The sequence below is a fragment of the Saccoglossus kowalevskii genome, chromosome 14 (assembly GCF_978046115.1).
Source record: "Saccoglossus kowalevskii chromosome 14, keSacKowa6.1, whole genome shotgun sequence".
In the NCBI taxonomy this organism is placed as follows: domain Eukaryota; kingdom Metazoa; phylum Hemichordata; class Enteropneusta; family Harrimaniidae; genus Saccoglossus; species Saccoglossus kowalevskii.
This window is the reverse complement of record NC_140654.1, coordinates 3,078,629-3,095,482: the sequence shown is the minus strand read 5'-3', so window position 1 is coordinate 3,095,482 and position 16,854 is coordinate 3,078,629. Positions and strand designations below refer to the sequence as shown.

General features: G+C 37.2%; 1 protein-coding gene across 1 annotated transcript in view; it reads right to left on the bottom strand.

Moving 5' to 3' along the window:
- The window catches only part of LOC102805280 (structural maintenance of chromosomes flexible hinge domain-containing protein 1-like), a 64,073-nt gene that overhangs the window by 29,348 nt on the left and 17,871 nt on the right, over nucleotides 1-16,854 (bottom strand). The window contains exons 8-23 of the mRNA XM_085507793.1: nucleotides 15,855-16,018; nucleotides 14,977-15,287; nucleotides 11,193-11,286; nucleotides 10,774-10,957; nucleotides 10,387-10,584; nucleotides 9,311-9,424; nucleotides 7,000-7,106; nucleotides 6,518-6,600; nucleotides 5,974-6,084; nucleotides 5,645-5,722; nucleotides 4,908-5,027; nucleotides 4,518-4,662; nucleotides 1,867-2,039; nucleotides 1,542-1,684; nucleotides 492-626; nucleotides 69-231 (exon numbers count right to left, since the gene is read on the bottom strand). Coding sequence (XP_085363919.1) covers nucleotides 69-231; nucleotides 492-626; nucleotides 1,542-1,684; nucleotides 1,867-2,039; nucleotides 4,518-4,662; nucleotides 4,908-5,027; nucleotides 5,645-5,722; nucleotides 5,974-6,084; nucleotides 6,518-6,600; nucleotides 7,000-7,106; nucleotides 9,311-9,424; nucleotides 10,387-10,584; nucleotides 10,774-10,957; nucleotides 11,193-11,286; nucleotides 14,977-15,287; nucleotides 15,855-16,018 — 2,323 coding nt within the window. The remainder of the gene's footprint in view (nucleotides 1-68; nucleotides 232-491; nucleotides 627-1,541; nucleotides 1,685-1,866; nucleotides 2,040-4,517; nucleotides 4,663-4,907; nucleotides 5,028-5,644; nucleotides 5,723-5,973; nucleotides 6,085-6,517; nucleotides 6,601-6,999; nucleotides 7,107-9,310; nucleotides 9,425-10,386; nucleotides 10,585-10,773; nucleotides 10,958-11,192; nucleotides 11,287-14,976; nucleotides 15,288-15,854; nucleotides 16,019-16,854) is intronic.

Sequence of the window (16,854 nt, the reverse complement as noted above, 5' to 3'; positions counted from 1 at the left end):
TGCTCGGGGAAGTACGGTAATAACAAATAGGAGACAACTTTGTTGTTAAAAGAACATATGATACTTACTGAGACCGGTCACAGAATCACCAGCAGTACAAAGAAGATCTTGATGATGTTTTAGTTTAGTTTCTACATCATTATGATCAGTATGATACACTTCAATCTTAGATACTTTAGTACTAGGACTAATTCGAATGATTTTCTCTTGGGCAGGAATGTCTCTGAAGTGCTGTAGGAACAATAAGATTAATTAGTTAACCATTAATCTGTACTAACCACAATGTTTCGCTCCAGACCGCTTTGGATAAATATCACGTAGGTGATTAACATATATATATATTGCAAATTAATCACCACACTACGTTACATGTATTTTCAAATTTCAATGCAATACAAAAATTCAAATGTTACAGAACACCCAATAACTATTGACATTGTTTTATTTTAACCTTTACTTGGAATACCACTAGATTTCACAATTCAATCTACCTGTAATTCTATGCGTGCTGTAATCTTGAGGTCCTTTTTAAAGTTTTTAACGTTAACACTATTACATGTCAGCGTTGCTTTACCCGTATTGCTACAATCCGCTGAAAAGGAGGGCAGACCTGGAGCACCAATCAGCTGTTGGGAAAATAAAAATAAAACATGATTCAGCGATAAACTTAAAAGAATGCAAATGTTACACGCCTTTTTTAAATGAAAGATGTTACACGCCTTTTTTAAATGAAAGATGTTTCATGTTTGAAAGAGAAATTAAAAAAAAAATAATTAAATTTTTTTTTTTTTACACAAAAAAAATATTTCAAATTCGAACACTCCCTTCAAATACAGTGGAACGAACACCACTAACAATGTTCCAAGATGTATTGTAATGTTCCAAAGAAAATTGATAGGAAGATATCAGTTTACTTCAATGCTCACTGTAAACGCTTTGAATGACAACATCAACGTTTGTCCTCATTCACAAAATAACTTGTCTGTATTTTTCTAAAATTTTGATCAGGAGATACAGCTAATAAAAATTAAGTCTATCTGGTTCAAAATGATAAAAAAAGCACAAATAGAAAAAATGATGGAATGTACATAAAAAGAGTAGAATGACGCACTAAGATCTGGGCGGGAAATACTGTGATGCTCAAAGTTGTTTCCAGTACATTCTTTGTCAAATTTTATTTTTCAACATACACAGACATTATTTTAAACTGAGAAAGTCAATTTTGTTCGGGTTCTGTTGATGTAATTTTTCACACAGAAAGTTTCTTTTTAAATACTGACCTTCAGCCCCCATGAAATAATGGTTCATGCCTAAATTTTGACCCAGGCAACTGACCCTCAGCCCCCATGAAATAATGGTCCATGCCTAAATTTTGACCCATGCAACTGACCCTCAGCCCCCATGAAATAATGGTCCATGCCTAAATGTCTCTGCACACACTATCATGATTACAATGATTGCATTCCCCCTTTTATTGTAACACATTGAATCAAGTAAGTCTTAGTAACATCTAAATTTAACAAGAGTTAATTTTTACTCACTCTGCATGTGACATTGAGTTTAGGCTGTACTGTGGGATTGCCGGCCTTGTCTCGTACTTCCACTTCAATGGACAGGGATCGTCCGTTCTCAATCACTATTTCATCATCCTCAGGAACAACGATGTGTAGAGAACGTGGTGGACCTTGAAATATTAAAATTGATCAATCAGTTTTCACAGAATATGACCAAGCAATAAATATGCAGTACATATGTAATAAATTGTAATGTATTTAACAAAATGTAATATCAAACTAAATGAATTGAACATACACAAAAAAAGTTCAAAGTTATCCATATTAAAGGTATGTCAGTATTTGAACTTACCAGGAAGTAGTCGTAATTTCAAAGTCTGCATAGGTTCCTCCAGACCCGGTAAAGTAACTTTCAGATTGAATGATTTACCGTGATGAGATCCTACTATGCCGTCTGCTGTTACTCCTTTGACTATCAGGCTACAACCCTTAGCAAGCAGGCTCTCATATTTAAGGGACAGATCACTGAAATATAAACAATACAATATTTTTTCAAGAAACTAGGTTAGGACATTTTTTTTTAGATTAAACCCCATTCTGAAAATAGAAGGAATGTAGTAATCCTATCAATTCATGTTGACTATTATTTGGTGTGAACTGGTTTTATCTGGGATTTCCTAATGTTTGTTACGTAAAGGCCATGAGACAATCAAAAATGTACATCTTGTACATGAACATTTACGTAATTGTGAAATTTGTGATGTTAAATGTGGTCTATTAATTTAAAATAAACACCTAAAGTACAGTACAGTTCTCGAGGAAGCTTTGGCTTTTGTGGCATCATTGTCGCCTACGCATGGCTTCATTGTCGCCTCAGCATCGCATCATTGTGGCATCAGCTTCGCGTCATTGAAAATTGAAGCTGTGTTCGCCTCTCTTATTTTGTGGCATTATCGTGGCCTCAGCTTCGCAGTCTCATGGCATCAACATGGCATCAGCTTCAAAGTATTGTGACATGAGTATGACCTCATTATTTTCACATGGAAAGGCAGTAGAGAAAAACACATTTACAGAAGTTCAATATGTAATCGATTTGAAATTCAAAGCAGTAAGGAGAATAAAATAATATGACCAAGAGTAAAATGACATTTTAAAAATATATCTTGTTTAATTATTTAATGTTGGGTACCAAAAACTTTGTGAAGTACATTGCAATCTGCAAGGTGACGAGTGTCATATTGACTGCAAGGAAAATCGTGATGAATTTAAATCACGCGATGCAATCGTTCTTCGGATACAACACAATTTGCTATACGAAATGAAACTGTTCTTGTTATAAAATTACCTTATTTTCGTTCATTTTATTTGCTGGTAAGAGAACAGATTCAGATTCCTCATTTTGGTGGTATTTTTCTGTGTTTCGTTTAGTTTTAGCTGAGTTCGATCCCATGCCCGGACTACTAATACATGCAAAACACGCGTACGCCGCCTGGTGCATCGGCGTTGTTGCCTGCCATCTTGATACAAAGTTCCAAAACAAGTGCGTACATTTCCAACTAAGATTGGATGGTTGTGGTGGCATTTGTCTGGTAAAATTTTACATCCAATTTTCAAAATTAAGTCACGATCAGTGATCTGAGCTCGATCTATACGTACTTTAAAAGTATTTTCGAATAAAAACGAGCCACAGGCCTTGTAAAAAATCGAATAGCACTTGACATGCAGAAATAATTTATTGGGCTTCAGAAAAAAAGCGTTCATTTAGTTGTAGCCGTAAACATTTGGTGACCAGTCGATGAACAATTTGAAACTCATTATACACACGGAAGTCCTTCGATACTGAATATCATCGACCCCAATCTGGTTTACCTTATTTCCCAACTTGCAAAGCTGATTTGTATCTCAGCCCAGTTTTTCTTTTTTCTTTTTTTGAACTGAGGTCAAATCCCAGCAGCCGTTTGTCAAAATACATGTATACCGATGTTTTTCAGTGAATGATTGTGAAGCCTGTCACAGCACAGTGAATCAACGCCGGAGATTGGATGGTACGACGACCCTTAAATTAGCGTCAAATATGCTTTGTTACAACATTATTGATTGGCTGAGAGTCACCTGATCGGAGCACGACCTGGGTTGCCAACAAATGTCGTCAAACTCGTGAATTTCATGGATTCGAATAAAATAAAGCTAGCGATTGGTAAGACTGGATAATAATATATCCCCCGATGCTCTTTGAATTTTTTTATTTTATTTCAAGGCGAGAAATGGATAATTGAGGTTCCATCGATTTCAAGGCGACTGTTTCACCGCGACAACTCTACGCTGCGTTGTAGTTTCGCGAGGTAAAAAAAAAAATATAATAAATAGTACTTGTTTAATTATTTGGTTTTACAGCCCGCAAATTACGGGACATGATCCCCATGAATTACAACAATGTCATAATGATGCGATGCTGAAGCCAAGGTGAAGCTGAAGTGAAGCCAAAGCTTCCGCGAGAACTGTACTGTAACCTAGAGAGTATTAATGCTGAATATTCAAAGTACACTTGTAAATAATGGTCCTATAAAAGAGAGAGATCTTATGGCTGGAATATGGCCAACAATTCAAGATTGTGTCACAAACTAATCTTAATAGAAAATATTTTATGATCTAGTCCATTTTCAATCATCGTACAGAGAATTCTGCTTGTGATCCGGTGGCTTTCTGGAACTCTAAGACTCTAAAAACTCAATCACAACCAAAATCCAGGGAATCGCACGGTGATGTTTGACAAGTCAGATATTTTGCAAATACAGTACTGTTGAATTTATTACAATACACATACATGCACTATTCCAAACATGTCAAACGCTACAAAGAATTATGCCAACAATACAACTCTAAGACCTAAAATGGCAGACATTTTCAATTAACATTGATGAAATATATGCCACTTCAAAGCAGCAACTTGAGGGTGAGGGGGACGTGCATTTACATTACTCGGGTAACAATGAATTATCTTACTTTGTTTCTAGCTTTGGTTTTATATCACTAGTAGGTTTTGTAGGATGACCAAACTCATCTTGCAAATCCAGAGGTATGTTGAATGGTTCACCAACGCGGAAAGGAGGATCCATCATTCCAACGCTGAATTTAGCAGGAGCCGCCTCTGAAATTAAATCACCAATCATAAAAATTTTTATTTGATCAAGATTATACATTAATTGATAATAACAACATGGACAACATTTTTTTAGTGGCGACGAAAAAGTATTCATGGCAACAGTGAGGAACAATGATGGATAACAGGACATGGGTTGGGAAAAATCTTGCTTACCCTAACAGGTAAAATTTAAAGAAGACATATTTCTATATATCTGTCATTTTTTCATAGAAAACAGAAAACAGTCTTACCTGTTACTGTAAATTTAATTTTACAGCTTGGCAGCTCTTTACCACCAAACTCTTTTGCACTACTTTCATTGAGTACTACTTGTAACTTCAGTGAATAAACACCAAGATTTTTCACATTTTCTAAAGAAAGCAGAGAAAGCTTAATGTCCTGGGTTCATCCCCAAAACGAAAGATTTAAACACTAAACCATGGTAGCCACAGATCTTAGATTACAAATTTACATAGAATTCTTCAAAGCATACTCACTGCTACGACATTTGTCATTTTCGAGCGATTAATTTTTACATTTTGCTTATTTACAAGTGTCGCGAGGGCAAAATGATTTAAAAATGGCTTGAATGACAAAATTCCATCATTTCCCCATTTTTTCCCCTATTAATTAAAGTAGCTTACAGTATAGGCTGTTGGACTTGTTTACATTTTGCATGCATGCACAAGTGCAGTGAAGCAACTGTTCAAACCCAAAGATGCAATGAAAGTGTTGTCAGCTGGTGTTGTTAATTGGAATTTATGTCAATTTGGTCTAAAATTAACAAAAAATCATAAAAAATGCATTAAAATTTGAAACATGTCACCATAATTTTGACAAAACAAATGGTGTTGAGTGGGTTAAAGCAGGTATGTACTGTAAAATCATTTAATTTTTGATGTCTTATTTACAAAGGAAACTGTGAAAATAACAAGATTCAAGTGAATAATTAATTCATCTATACTACATGCATATTAGTTCTGCTTACCCATTTTTCTGAACCAATATCCCCAGGCTTTTCCATGTTGGCTGATATGGGATACAATCCTCTCATCTCCATGAGGGGCTGACAAAACAGATTATTAGAAATATGTATAGTATATGTATGGTTTGAACAAATCAGTGGAAACAGTTGCCATAGTGATATAAAACTAGCAGCCAAGAATTTGAGAAAAATTAATCAGAATTCTCTGCATCTATGTTGCATATACATGAGTTAATTTACTTAGAAGACCATAGGGAGAGGAGGAAGGAAAAATAAAAAAGTAATTGAAAGAGACGCATTAAAGAAGAGATGGGAAAGGTTAAGCAACTTACCATGCCAAACAATCTTGAGTTCTACCAGTAATTTTTTAGATGAGTGAATACTCCCAGGAAGTCTGGAGATCGGTTCACCTTTACGGTTGTGAATTTCTACCTGAATAGCACCTGAGAGATGCGACAATAAAAACATTTAGAAATTGCATTACATTATCACCTGATTATTTTCTATCATTTTCGGAATAATATGTTTCCATAACAGGCCAATTAATATAAGTAGGGAAGTAGGGACTACCTTTTAACAGGTCATGTTATCAAAATCTTGCATTTAATACAGATTTAGGATTTGAGAAATAACCACCAATATGGCAGTTTGTCATTAGATTTTAAAAACAGTCATGTTCTGGTCTTCCACTCCATCAAAGGAATTAACAAACTTATCTTTGAACAATTTTCATAAAATAAAAGTTTGCGTTTCATCAAAAATATGGGTAGGTAGGGAGATCCAAATTTTAATGGTCACCCCCTAACTTACCGATAGTTTTTTATGGTCACCCTCTAACTTACTGATATTGTTTCTAATGGTTAACCCCTCACTTACCGATAGTTTTGCCAGCTGCTCTCTTCTCATTGTGAATTAAGGCATCTCCTTCTGGCCATGAAACCACAATCTTTTCGGGTAATCTTACAAACAAAAATATACAAGATAACGTTTTGATAAAGTAGATCAATTAATCACTGTGTGAGGGAACTGTATGAGAATCAGACTCGTCATGGTTTAAATTCAGCAAAATGTATGATTTTTCAGCAGTGATGTGAAACTTGGGCAATACTTGCAATGACTTATTGGTTAAAGGTTTGGTTAAAAAGATTCACACATAATTACCCAAAAAATAAATAAATATTGTAGTGTTATTACAAGAAATCATTTGTTTTAAATCATAATTTTATATATTGTATGCATGTACATACCACACACTAAACTAACTCAAACAAGAACAAAAACAAAATAACATGTTTTGTTTTTTTTGAAAATTACAGACCAAACAGTGTATATTTGATTTGAAATGAAAAATCATTTACCTTCCTTCTTCCTCTTCAATGTACTTTTTGATGGCACTTTTCGGTGCATTTCTGTCTAGTTTGGTTAATGGTATTGCTTTTATTTCATCATACAACAACTGTGGTTCCTATGGAGTCAAAATCAGGAGCAATTTGAAGTACTGTGCAGACAACTCTTTTATTATCATCAAAACATCAACATTTTCTTTCACTTTTAGTTTGTAATGGCTAAAACCCTTAAAACCCTTATTCTGCCATCTCTATATATATTTACATTGAATTGATTAGGACTAAATGATAAGTTACTGTAAAATACTTTATTTTCGCTTGGAAATAATTTTTGTTGAAGGAATGATTCAGTTAAAATAAAAAGAAGTGAATATACCTTTTTTGCTGAAAAGTATTTTATAGTACAACAATTTTGATCAATCTGATTCAAGAATGGCAGAAATGCTTGATTTTGATTAAAATGGCCGCCATTTAGATATCTTGAATTGAATTATAAAATGAAATGATATGCGACATGATGCATACATAAAATTTGAATATGATTGGTCAAGGCATGTCAGAGATAAGGCTCTGAAACAGCATTCAATAAAACAAAATGGCAACCAATCGGCCATTTTGAATTTGATGTGAAAACAAAATGATGTGCATTAAGTCCCATAATATCTATTGTGTGTACCAACTTTGAAAAAAATCTGTTCATACATTCCTCGGAATAGTAAAAATGCATGATTTTGATTTTGAATTTTTAGCACAAAAATGGTCGCTATTTGTCCATCTTGCATCGAATCAGAAACGAATTGACGTGCATATGATGCCCAAGATATGCGAAGTTTTTATCAAGTTTTTATGTGATTGGACCGGGTATGTCCGAGATACAAGTGGAGACACAAGGACACGCACACAAAACTGGTAATAACTGCATTCGAAAAAGTTATTATAGCTGACAATGGTTTAGTCATTTACTTTATTTGCTTTCCAGTTTACAAAGGGATCAGTTTGGACTACCGTTAAAGTCCTATTATAAACCGCGGTTTATATTACAATGTATCAATTTAAAAATTGGGATCAAAAGCTCAAGTTCGGGGTGCGGTTTCTATTACGTACATATTGCAATCACTAAATGGGCATGGTCATTTTTTGTCCACAACACATGCACAAAACAAACAATACACCATAAATCTCTTGAATAGGCGTCGGGGAAGAGTGAAAGGCCTTATTTTGGTTTTAAAACAGGCGTTACGAAATGTTGAAAAATTACAGTCAATCAAAAAAAAATTGCACATGATACAAAAAATACTCAGTATTTTTAATGTAATATGCATTTATTTTTTTAATTTTCTTGGTAACGAAAAGTATATTCTCACAAAAGTTTCAAATAAAAACACGAATGCACTGCTTAGTAGCAAATGATCACATAACGGTAGCTCGATCCGGCCATGCTGCGGGTCACAAGTGAATAACTTACTTGTTTTCGAAGTGTTGATATTGGTGATTATTATTTAGTAGTGATTACAATAACGCACGAAAAATAAATTCGTTGAATTGTTATAAAATGCAAGTAAAATTCAACTTAGTTTCCCCGTAAGCGAATGATTTCAGTCACATGTAAACAGCCGATACGATATCCGCCATGTTTTTGAATGCTCACGTGACGTATTATTGACCGGATAGGTCAAGTGGCTAATTAACCAATCAAAATGCTGGATGGTGCCCACGTGTCTAAATTACATAGCTCATTTAAAGATGTTGACAGTTCAGCGACCTCATGGTGAACGCAACACAGAAGAGATTTACCGATAATGTAGTGCAATCTTTTGCCTTTGAGTTCCATGGGAAAACGGCATGATTTTTTTTTTTAAATCTAGAAATTATTTGTTTTCGAAAGATAAATTATTCTTCAATGCTCAGTTTAACACTTTTACAGTGATAAAAGCTCATTGTCTAAAACTTACGAAACACAGACATATTCAGAAAGAGTATTGACAGAGGTCGCCGCCAAAACAAAAGCAGTTTCATTGCCTGTCTGACATCTTATCATCGCTGAACAATAAATAGGTGTGAATATTTTTAGGCATGTTGTCGAAACAAATGAATAGGATTAGGAACAATGCCATTTTGGAACAGCTGGTTGAAACAATGAAGTCAGTCACGGTCTTGTTGAATTGGGGGTGCGGTTAGTAATAGGTACTTTTCAAGTTTTCAATTTTTGTTAAGAACTCTTTAACCCCGAAGCCGGAATTGGGGGTGCGGTTACTATTATGTGTGCGGTTTATATTAGGATTTTAACGGTAGTTACACTAGATCAAGATCAAGTTGTACATACCTGTCCGAGTTCCATCTCACCACCAGTGGCAAACACATCACCTTCATGATGACCAAACAAAAGAAATCTTTTGATACTACCATATATAATTGGGTTGGTTCGCGTTGTTCTGACCTGTAAACCAAACACAATCAAATCACTCATTCACTCATCGAGTTGATTTAACATTTATTTTCACAACAAACTCCAAATTAATGCTACCTTATTAGCTCTATAAGCAGCACATATAATATTGTGTACTGTAATGTTAAAATATGAATTATTTTGGGCTATTGACAAACCTTTGATATGTACGCTAGCTAATCAGAATACATTCAACAACAACTATATAGCCTCATGTCCAGATTTATGTGGGAAACAGACAAAAATACACAGAAAGACATAATTTTCAATTGCTGAAATTTCTGGTTTTTCAAACCTCACCAAATGATTTTGTATATTTGACACTTCCTCAAGACTTTACATAGTTGGCTACCATTCAAACATTATCTGATTTCCTTGAATTTTATATCATTTACATTATGCTGTTGTTCACATATACTTGTCTCAAAAAAAATTCTTGTGTAAAGAAACAAAGTTGATGACATGTTCAAATCAATAATTGCAATCAATGTACTTGACTGACTGACATACTAGCAATCCACCGCGATACCCACAATCGACCGCGATTCCCACAATCGACCGCGATACCCACAATTGATCGCGATTCCCACAATCGACCGCGATACCCACAATCGTCCGGGATACCCATAATCGACCACTATACCCACAATCGACCGCTATACCCACAATCGAACACGATACCCACAATTGTCAGCGATACCCACAATTGTCAGCGATACCCACAATCATCCGTGATACCAACAATCAACCCCGATACCTACAACAGACCACGTTACCCCCAACCGACCGCAATGCCCATAATCGACAGCGATACCAACAATCAACCGCTGTACCTACAGTTGACCGCAATACCCACAACCGACCACAATACCAACGGTCGACAGCGATACCAACAACCAGCGGCACAGAGTGAAGAACTTAACAATGCAAATTGTAAACTAATAACTTCTTACCAGCTGCCCTGTTTCAAACACTTTAGAATCCCATTCAATAGATTTATAGACAGCCCATGGTGATTGGTGCCTCTTCACAGGTATCTCAGGACGACTTACTGAGCCGCTATAACCGCTAAACATCACTTGTTTATCTTGCTGCTCATGGCATTCTCTGATCCAATCAGAGAACGCTCGCTCAATCTTAACTCTCTGCGTCTGTAAAAGAAAAAACAAATTGTGAAACAATACAGCACATACATAGGCAAGATTAGCACGTGTCTTTCTTGTTTTTCCACCCATTTCATTTCCCACAATAATACACAATGTATTTGACAATGGTGATTCAATGCAAAATTACATTACTGGTGAAGCAGTGACAAGAAGAGAAAGTCTGTAGAGACATACCTGGCCTTGTACAACTCTATTAAATACTGTGTTTTTGTCCTTCAGTTTCAACTCCAGATCTAAGAAAGTCAACTTATTTGTACTGACTTGAAACTTATCATTTGTCCACAGCACTCCTGAGAGTCTGTTATAACACTCAACAGGAATCGGGCCTCTCTTCTTTGATACTGCGTTCCAATCAAAGCTGGAAAATAGTGTCACAAAAGTCAATTGCTATTAGAAAAAGCCTTGCATAATCTGCCAAAATAATAAAATAATCATGGTATTATAGGAATAATACAGAAATATAAAAAGACACCAACGCAAACATGTTGGCCTCAAGCAACTGCTTCTAATGCCTCTGAAGTTCTGAACATATTAGCGACAACAACATTTGATGAAGCCCAGCCTTGTTGAGGCATGACACTGAGTGTACTTACTCATCTATAAATGTGTAAGGTATAAGTCTGCCATTCCAATAACATTCAAATATGGGACGATTGCCTCTAGCAGGTCTGTCTTCAGCATAATTCTCTAAATACTCAAAGTCAACATCAACTGAAAAACCAAAATATGTGGTTAAAGTACATTATAAAGTCACACTTGAAAATCTAAGTATCCTAAGAGATTTGACTTTTGTACAGTTCATGAGTTAGAAGCCTGAAATTTAATTATAAAATTAAGCAGGCCATGCAAACATACTCACAACAATGAAAAACATGTTTGATTAGGGTAGACACCTTGATCTTGTTTCTGAAAGGTGCATGCTAGCTTCACTGCTCTAATAATCAGAATTGTGGCCAAATTAAACATTTTATGTTCTCACAAGGTGATCACAATAATCAGTGTTTTGCAAATAAAATAAAGTAAGAATGAAATTTTCATCACATGATCTCAAAATGATGTATTGTGCTAATTTTTACAGTAATTTGTTTCAACATATGAATAATCTGATTAATCTGGGTCTTTTTCGTTTTTCTGGATCCATTGGCAGTTGTTCCGTTGGCATAGTCGATGATTATTTTAACGAGAAGAATTCAATTATATCATATGGGAGCCACAGAGAGATAACACGCGTGCCTTCACACAAGACTACTTTCCATCCTCATGCCAGGCAAAATTATTGTGCTCAGACACAAACTTTCATTACCAGGAAGTAAGACATAAATGTTAAGTTACGTAAATATTTTATTATTTATTTGTCAATATGGTTATGTTAGCTTCTTCTGGATGTGAATTCATTGCCAAGTAAAACCTTGTCAGGTGACAGACAACTGTATTACTGTAAAATCTGTATTAGAAGCCACGACTTCTATTGAAATGGTACAATGCAACAGAGAGGATGTGGCTTCTATTAGAGCATCTACACTTATGAGAAATAATGAATTTTTGATTCTCAATTATTCAAAAAGATTGGGTGCGACTTCTATTAGAGATGCGGCTTCTAATACAGATTTTACGGTAGTACCTGATATAGAAAACACTAGTTATTCCACATTGGATGCTCCTTGTGACAATACAGCAATAAGAACAGAAATAGGTTTTCATTCCAATATAAATACAAATGAACAGTATATAGTCATAATTTTCTCTGCTAAGTCAGCAGTCTACCACAGGAACTAAACCCTGCAATCTCTCTGGTAGTCAGCAGTCTACCACAGGAACTGAACCCTGCAATATCTCTGGTAGTCAGCGATCAACCACAGGAACTAAACCCTGCAATCTCTCTGGTAGTCAGCAGTCTACCACAGGAACTAAACCTAGCCATCTCTCTGATAGTCAGCAGTCTACCACAGGAACTGAACCTAGTCATCTCTCTGGTAGTCAGCAGTCTACCACAGGAACTGAACCTAGCCATCTCTCTGGTAGTCAGCAGTCTACCACAGGAACTGAACCCTGCAATCTCTCTGGTAGTCAGCAGTCTACCACAGGAACTGAACCCTGCAATATCTCTGGTAGTCAGCGATCAACCACAGGAACTAAACCCTGCAATCTCTCTGGTAGTCAGCAGTCTACCACAGGAACTAAACCTAGCCATCTCTCTGATAGTCAGCAGTCTACCACAGGAACTGAACCTAGTCATCTCTCTGGTAGTCAGCAGTCTACCACAGGAACTGAACCTAGTCATCTCTCTGGTAGTCAGCAGTCTACCACAGGAACTGAACCAAGCCATCTCTGGTAGTCAGCAGTCTACCACAGGAACTGAACCTAGCCATCTCTGGTAGTCAGCAGTCTACCACAGGAACTGAACCTAGCCATCTCTCTGGTAGTCAGCAGTCTACCACAGGAACTGAACCCTGCAATCTCTCTGATAGTCAGCAGTCTACCACAGGAACTGAACCTAGCCATCTCTCTGGTAGTCAGCAGTCTACCACAGGAACTGAACCCTGCAATCTCTCTGATAGTCAGCAGTCTACCACAGGAACTGAACCCTGCAATCTCTCTGGTAGTCAGCGATCAACCACAGGAACTGAACCCTGCAATCTCTCTGATAGTCAGCAGTCTACCACAGGAACTGAACCCTGCAATCTCTCTGCTAAGTCAGCAGTCTACCACAGGAACTAAACCCTGCAATCTCTCTGGTAGTCAGCAGTGTACCACAGGAACTGAACCCTGCAATATCTCTGGTAGTCAGCGATCAACCACAGGAACTAAACCCTGCAATCTCTCTGGTAGTCAGCAGTCTACCACAGGAACTAAACCTAGCCATCTCTCTGATAGTCAGCAGTCTACCACAGGAACTGAACCTAGTCATCTCTCTGGTAGTCAGCAGTCTACCACAGGAACTGAACCTAGTCATCTCTCTGGTAGTCAGCAGTCTACCACAGGAACTGAACCAAGCCATCTCTGGTAGTCAGCAGTCTACCACAGGAACTGAACCTAGCCATCTCTGGTAGTCAGCAGTCTACCACAGGAACTGAACCTAGCCATCTCTCTGGTAGTCAGCAGTCTACCACAGGAACTGAACCCTGCAATCTCTCTGATAGTCAGCAGTCTACCACAGGAACTGAACCTAGCCATCTCTCTGGTAGTCAGCAGTCTACCACAGGAACTGAACCCTGCAATCTCTCTGATAGTCAGCAGTCTACCACAGGAACTGAACCCTGCAATCTCTCTGGTAGTCAGCGATCAACCACAGGAACTGAACCCTGCAATCTCTCTGATAGTCAGCAGTCTACCACAGGAACTGAACCCTGCAATCTCTCTGGTAGTCAGCGGTCAACCACAGGAACTGAACCCTGCAATCTCTCTGGTAGTCAGCGGTCAACCACAGGAACTGAACCCTGCAATCTCTCTGATAGTCAGCAGTCTACCACAGGAACTGAACGTTGCAATCTCTCTGATAGTCAGCAGTCTACCACAGGAACTGAACTCTGCAATCTCTCTGATAGTCAGCAGTCTACCACAGGAACTGAACTCTGCCATCTCTCTGATAGTCAGCAGTCTACCACAGGAACTGAACCCTGCAATCTCTCTGGTAGTCAGCAGTCTACCACAGGAACTGAACCCTGCAATCTCTCTGATAGTCAGCAATCTACCACAGGAACTGAACCCTGCAATCTCTCTGATAGTCAGCGGTCTACCACAGGAACTGAACCCTGCAATCTCTCTGGTAGTCAGCAGTCTACCACAGGAACTGAACTCTGCCATCTCTCTGATAGTCAGCAGTCTACCACAGGAACTGAACCCTGCAATCTCTCTGATAGTCTGCAGTCTACCACAGGAACTGAACCCTGCAATCTCTCTGATAGTCAGCAGTCTACCACAGGAACTGAACCCTGCAATCTCTCTGATAGTCAGCAGTCTACCACAGGAACTGAACTCTGCCATCTCTCTGTTAGTCAGCGGTCTACCACAAGAACTGAACCCTGCAATCTCTCTGATAGTCAGCACTCTACCACAGGAACTGAACCCTGCAATCTCTCTGATAGTCAGCAGTCTACCACAGGAACTGAACTCTGCCATCTCTCTGGTAGTCAGCAGTCTACCACAGGAACTGAACCCTGCAATCTCTCTGATAGTCAGCAGTCTACCACAGGAACTGAACCCTGCAATCTCTCTGATAGTCAGCGGTCTACCACAGGAACTGAACCCTGCAATCTCTCTGGTAGTCAGTGCTCTACAATAGGAACTGAACCCTGCAATCTCTCTGATAGTCAGCGGAAATGCCAATGATTTAGCAATGCATCAAATAACGAATAATCTTGTGAAAATCATACTTACTTTTGGGACCTGTGTAGTCACTTGGAAATGTTTCTCTGTCATAGAGGAAAGGATGATACCTGAGAATGCCTTCCACAATACCGGTTCCTTCAACTATTGCTTTAAACTCAAAGGAATCTCGTGAAGATCGAATGTATTTTGTTTGCATATCGTCATTGATATCTCGCAGATTAAGTGACTTTGGAGCTTTGCCTTTATCATGCAAAGTGATTTCAATGTCAAGATTTTTAAATGGACTGCTGGGCCTGCAACTTCCAACTGTTTTTTCTTCATTGCCACGGGGACCATGGATGTAGTAGTGATAAATGTGTCTAAGTGATAAAAACAACAAAAAAGTCAGTCACGCTCAAATCACATGGATGAAACAATTTTGAATTTTATTTATTGGAAAGAAAAGGTGCAATTATTTTTGAAGGTTCCATCAGAGAATATTTCAGAAATCTTCTTGAAATCTGCTACACAACGTAACTATAATTTTTCAATACACTGAAGACAATACTGTAAAAGGGTTAATTATTCACTGGGTTTTAATTTTGACTGTAAAATGCGTTAAATTAAAACCCAGTGAATATGTAAAATTAAGCATAAAACACATTATCTAAATGATAAAACCGCGAATTTAAAACCCACTGAACATGCCTAAAATGGTAATTTAATGAAATTTAAACCTAGTGAAAATTAGTCATTTTACAGTACACATGACCAACATATTTTAATTCCAATTTGACTTGATCATTTCAGTTAACCCAATGATGATCTTCTTGTCTGCATCTTCTGTACATAGATCTGGTGAGTTTGCTACTCACTGATAGTAAATCCAGTACACATGTACACACATAGTTATGATGATAATGTCGCATATAAAAGAACACACTTACGCTATTTGTCTACACCAGCCTAAGAAATCTGTTCGAAGGTACTGTATGTGTGTTTGCGAGATACCCGTTATAATAACCGCTGTAAAGCTACTTTTACCAGTTTCTTCTTTGATTAAATTTTCTACAATATCATCATCTTGTGATAAGTGACTGCTATCACCAGGCTGTATGTGAAATAAAACAATCATTTATGTATGTGTCATGTGACCTACAGTATTTATTCTATCACCAAATTTCAAAGGGAAGAACACACATGCCAAAAAATGTATTCATCTCTTACTGGATCATTAAAATATGACTTAGTTTGCCTATAGACCATATCTCAATTACAAATTATAGTGCATTGTGGGATTGTTGAGTCTGGTTGCACAAGCTGACACCTTTTGTTATTTTTGTTTTGGTCAAAACTGTCCCACAATTTACCTTGATTTGTAATTCCCATACTGTGCATGCACTACTAATAGAGCAAATACAGTACTGTTTTTTCTCTGAATTCACTTCTGTGAAGCTATATTTCATCCAATGCAAAACCAATTTATCGAATTTAGCCTAAGGGTTGACGCAGTCCAACATACAAAAATTTCAAGACAAAGTTATTTTATTCAACAGACTCTATACAAAACAAGTGACCAAACGGTTGAAATAGCCCCGCTGTCCAACAAGAAGACTGTGGTAGCCATGTCAAGCAATCCACATCCATAAGACTTAAGAAGAAAGAAGAAATCGAAAAGAACATTTTTTACCCAAAATGCCAAAAATAGAGAATTTAAGATATCGTCATAAAATAAACAAATCTGATAGAGGTCCACCCAAAGTATCTACTTATCAAGTATCAAAGCTTGTAGTTTTCTAGAAGGCGAAAATGCAGTTGTTGACGGACGACAGACGGACAATGACTTATATGAACAGCTCCATTCTGTCATCTACAATGACAGCGCACGATTTGTGTGTCGCCACTGATCAAAATGACCCAAAACCATTGACGCTGCAGGTCAGCGTT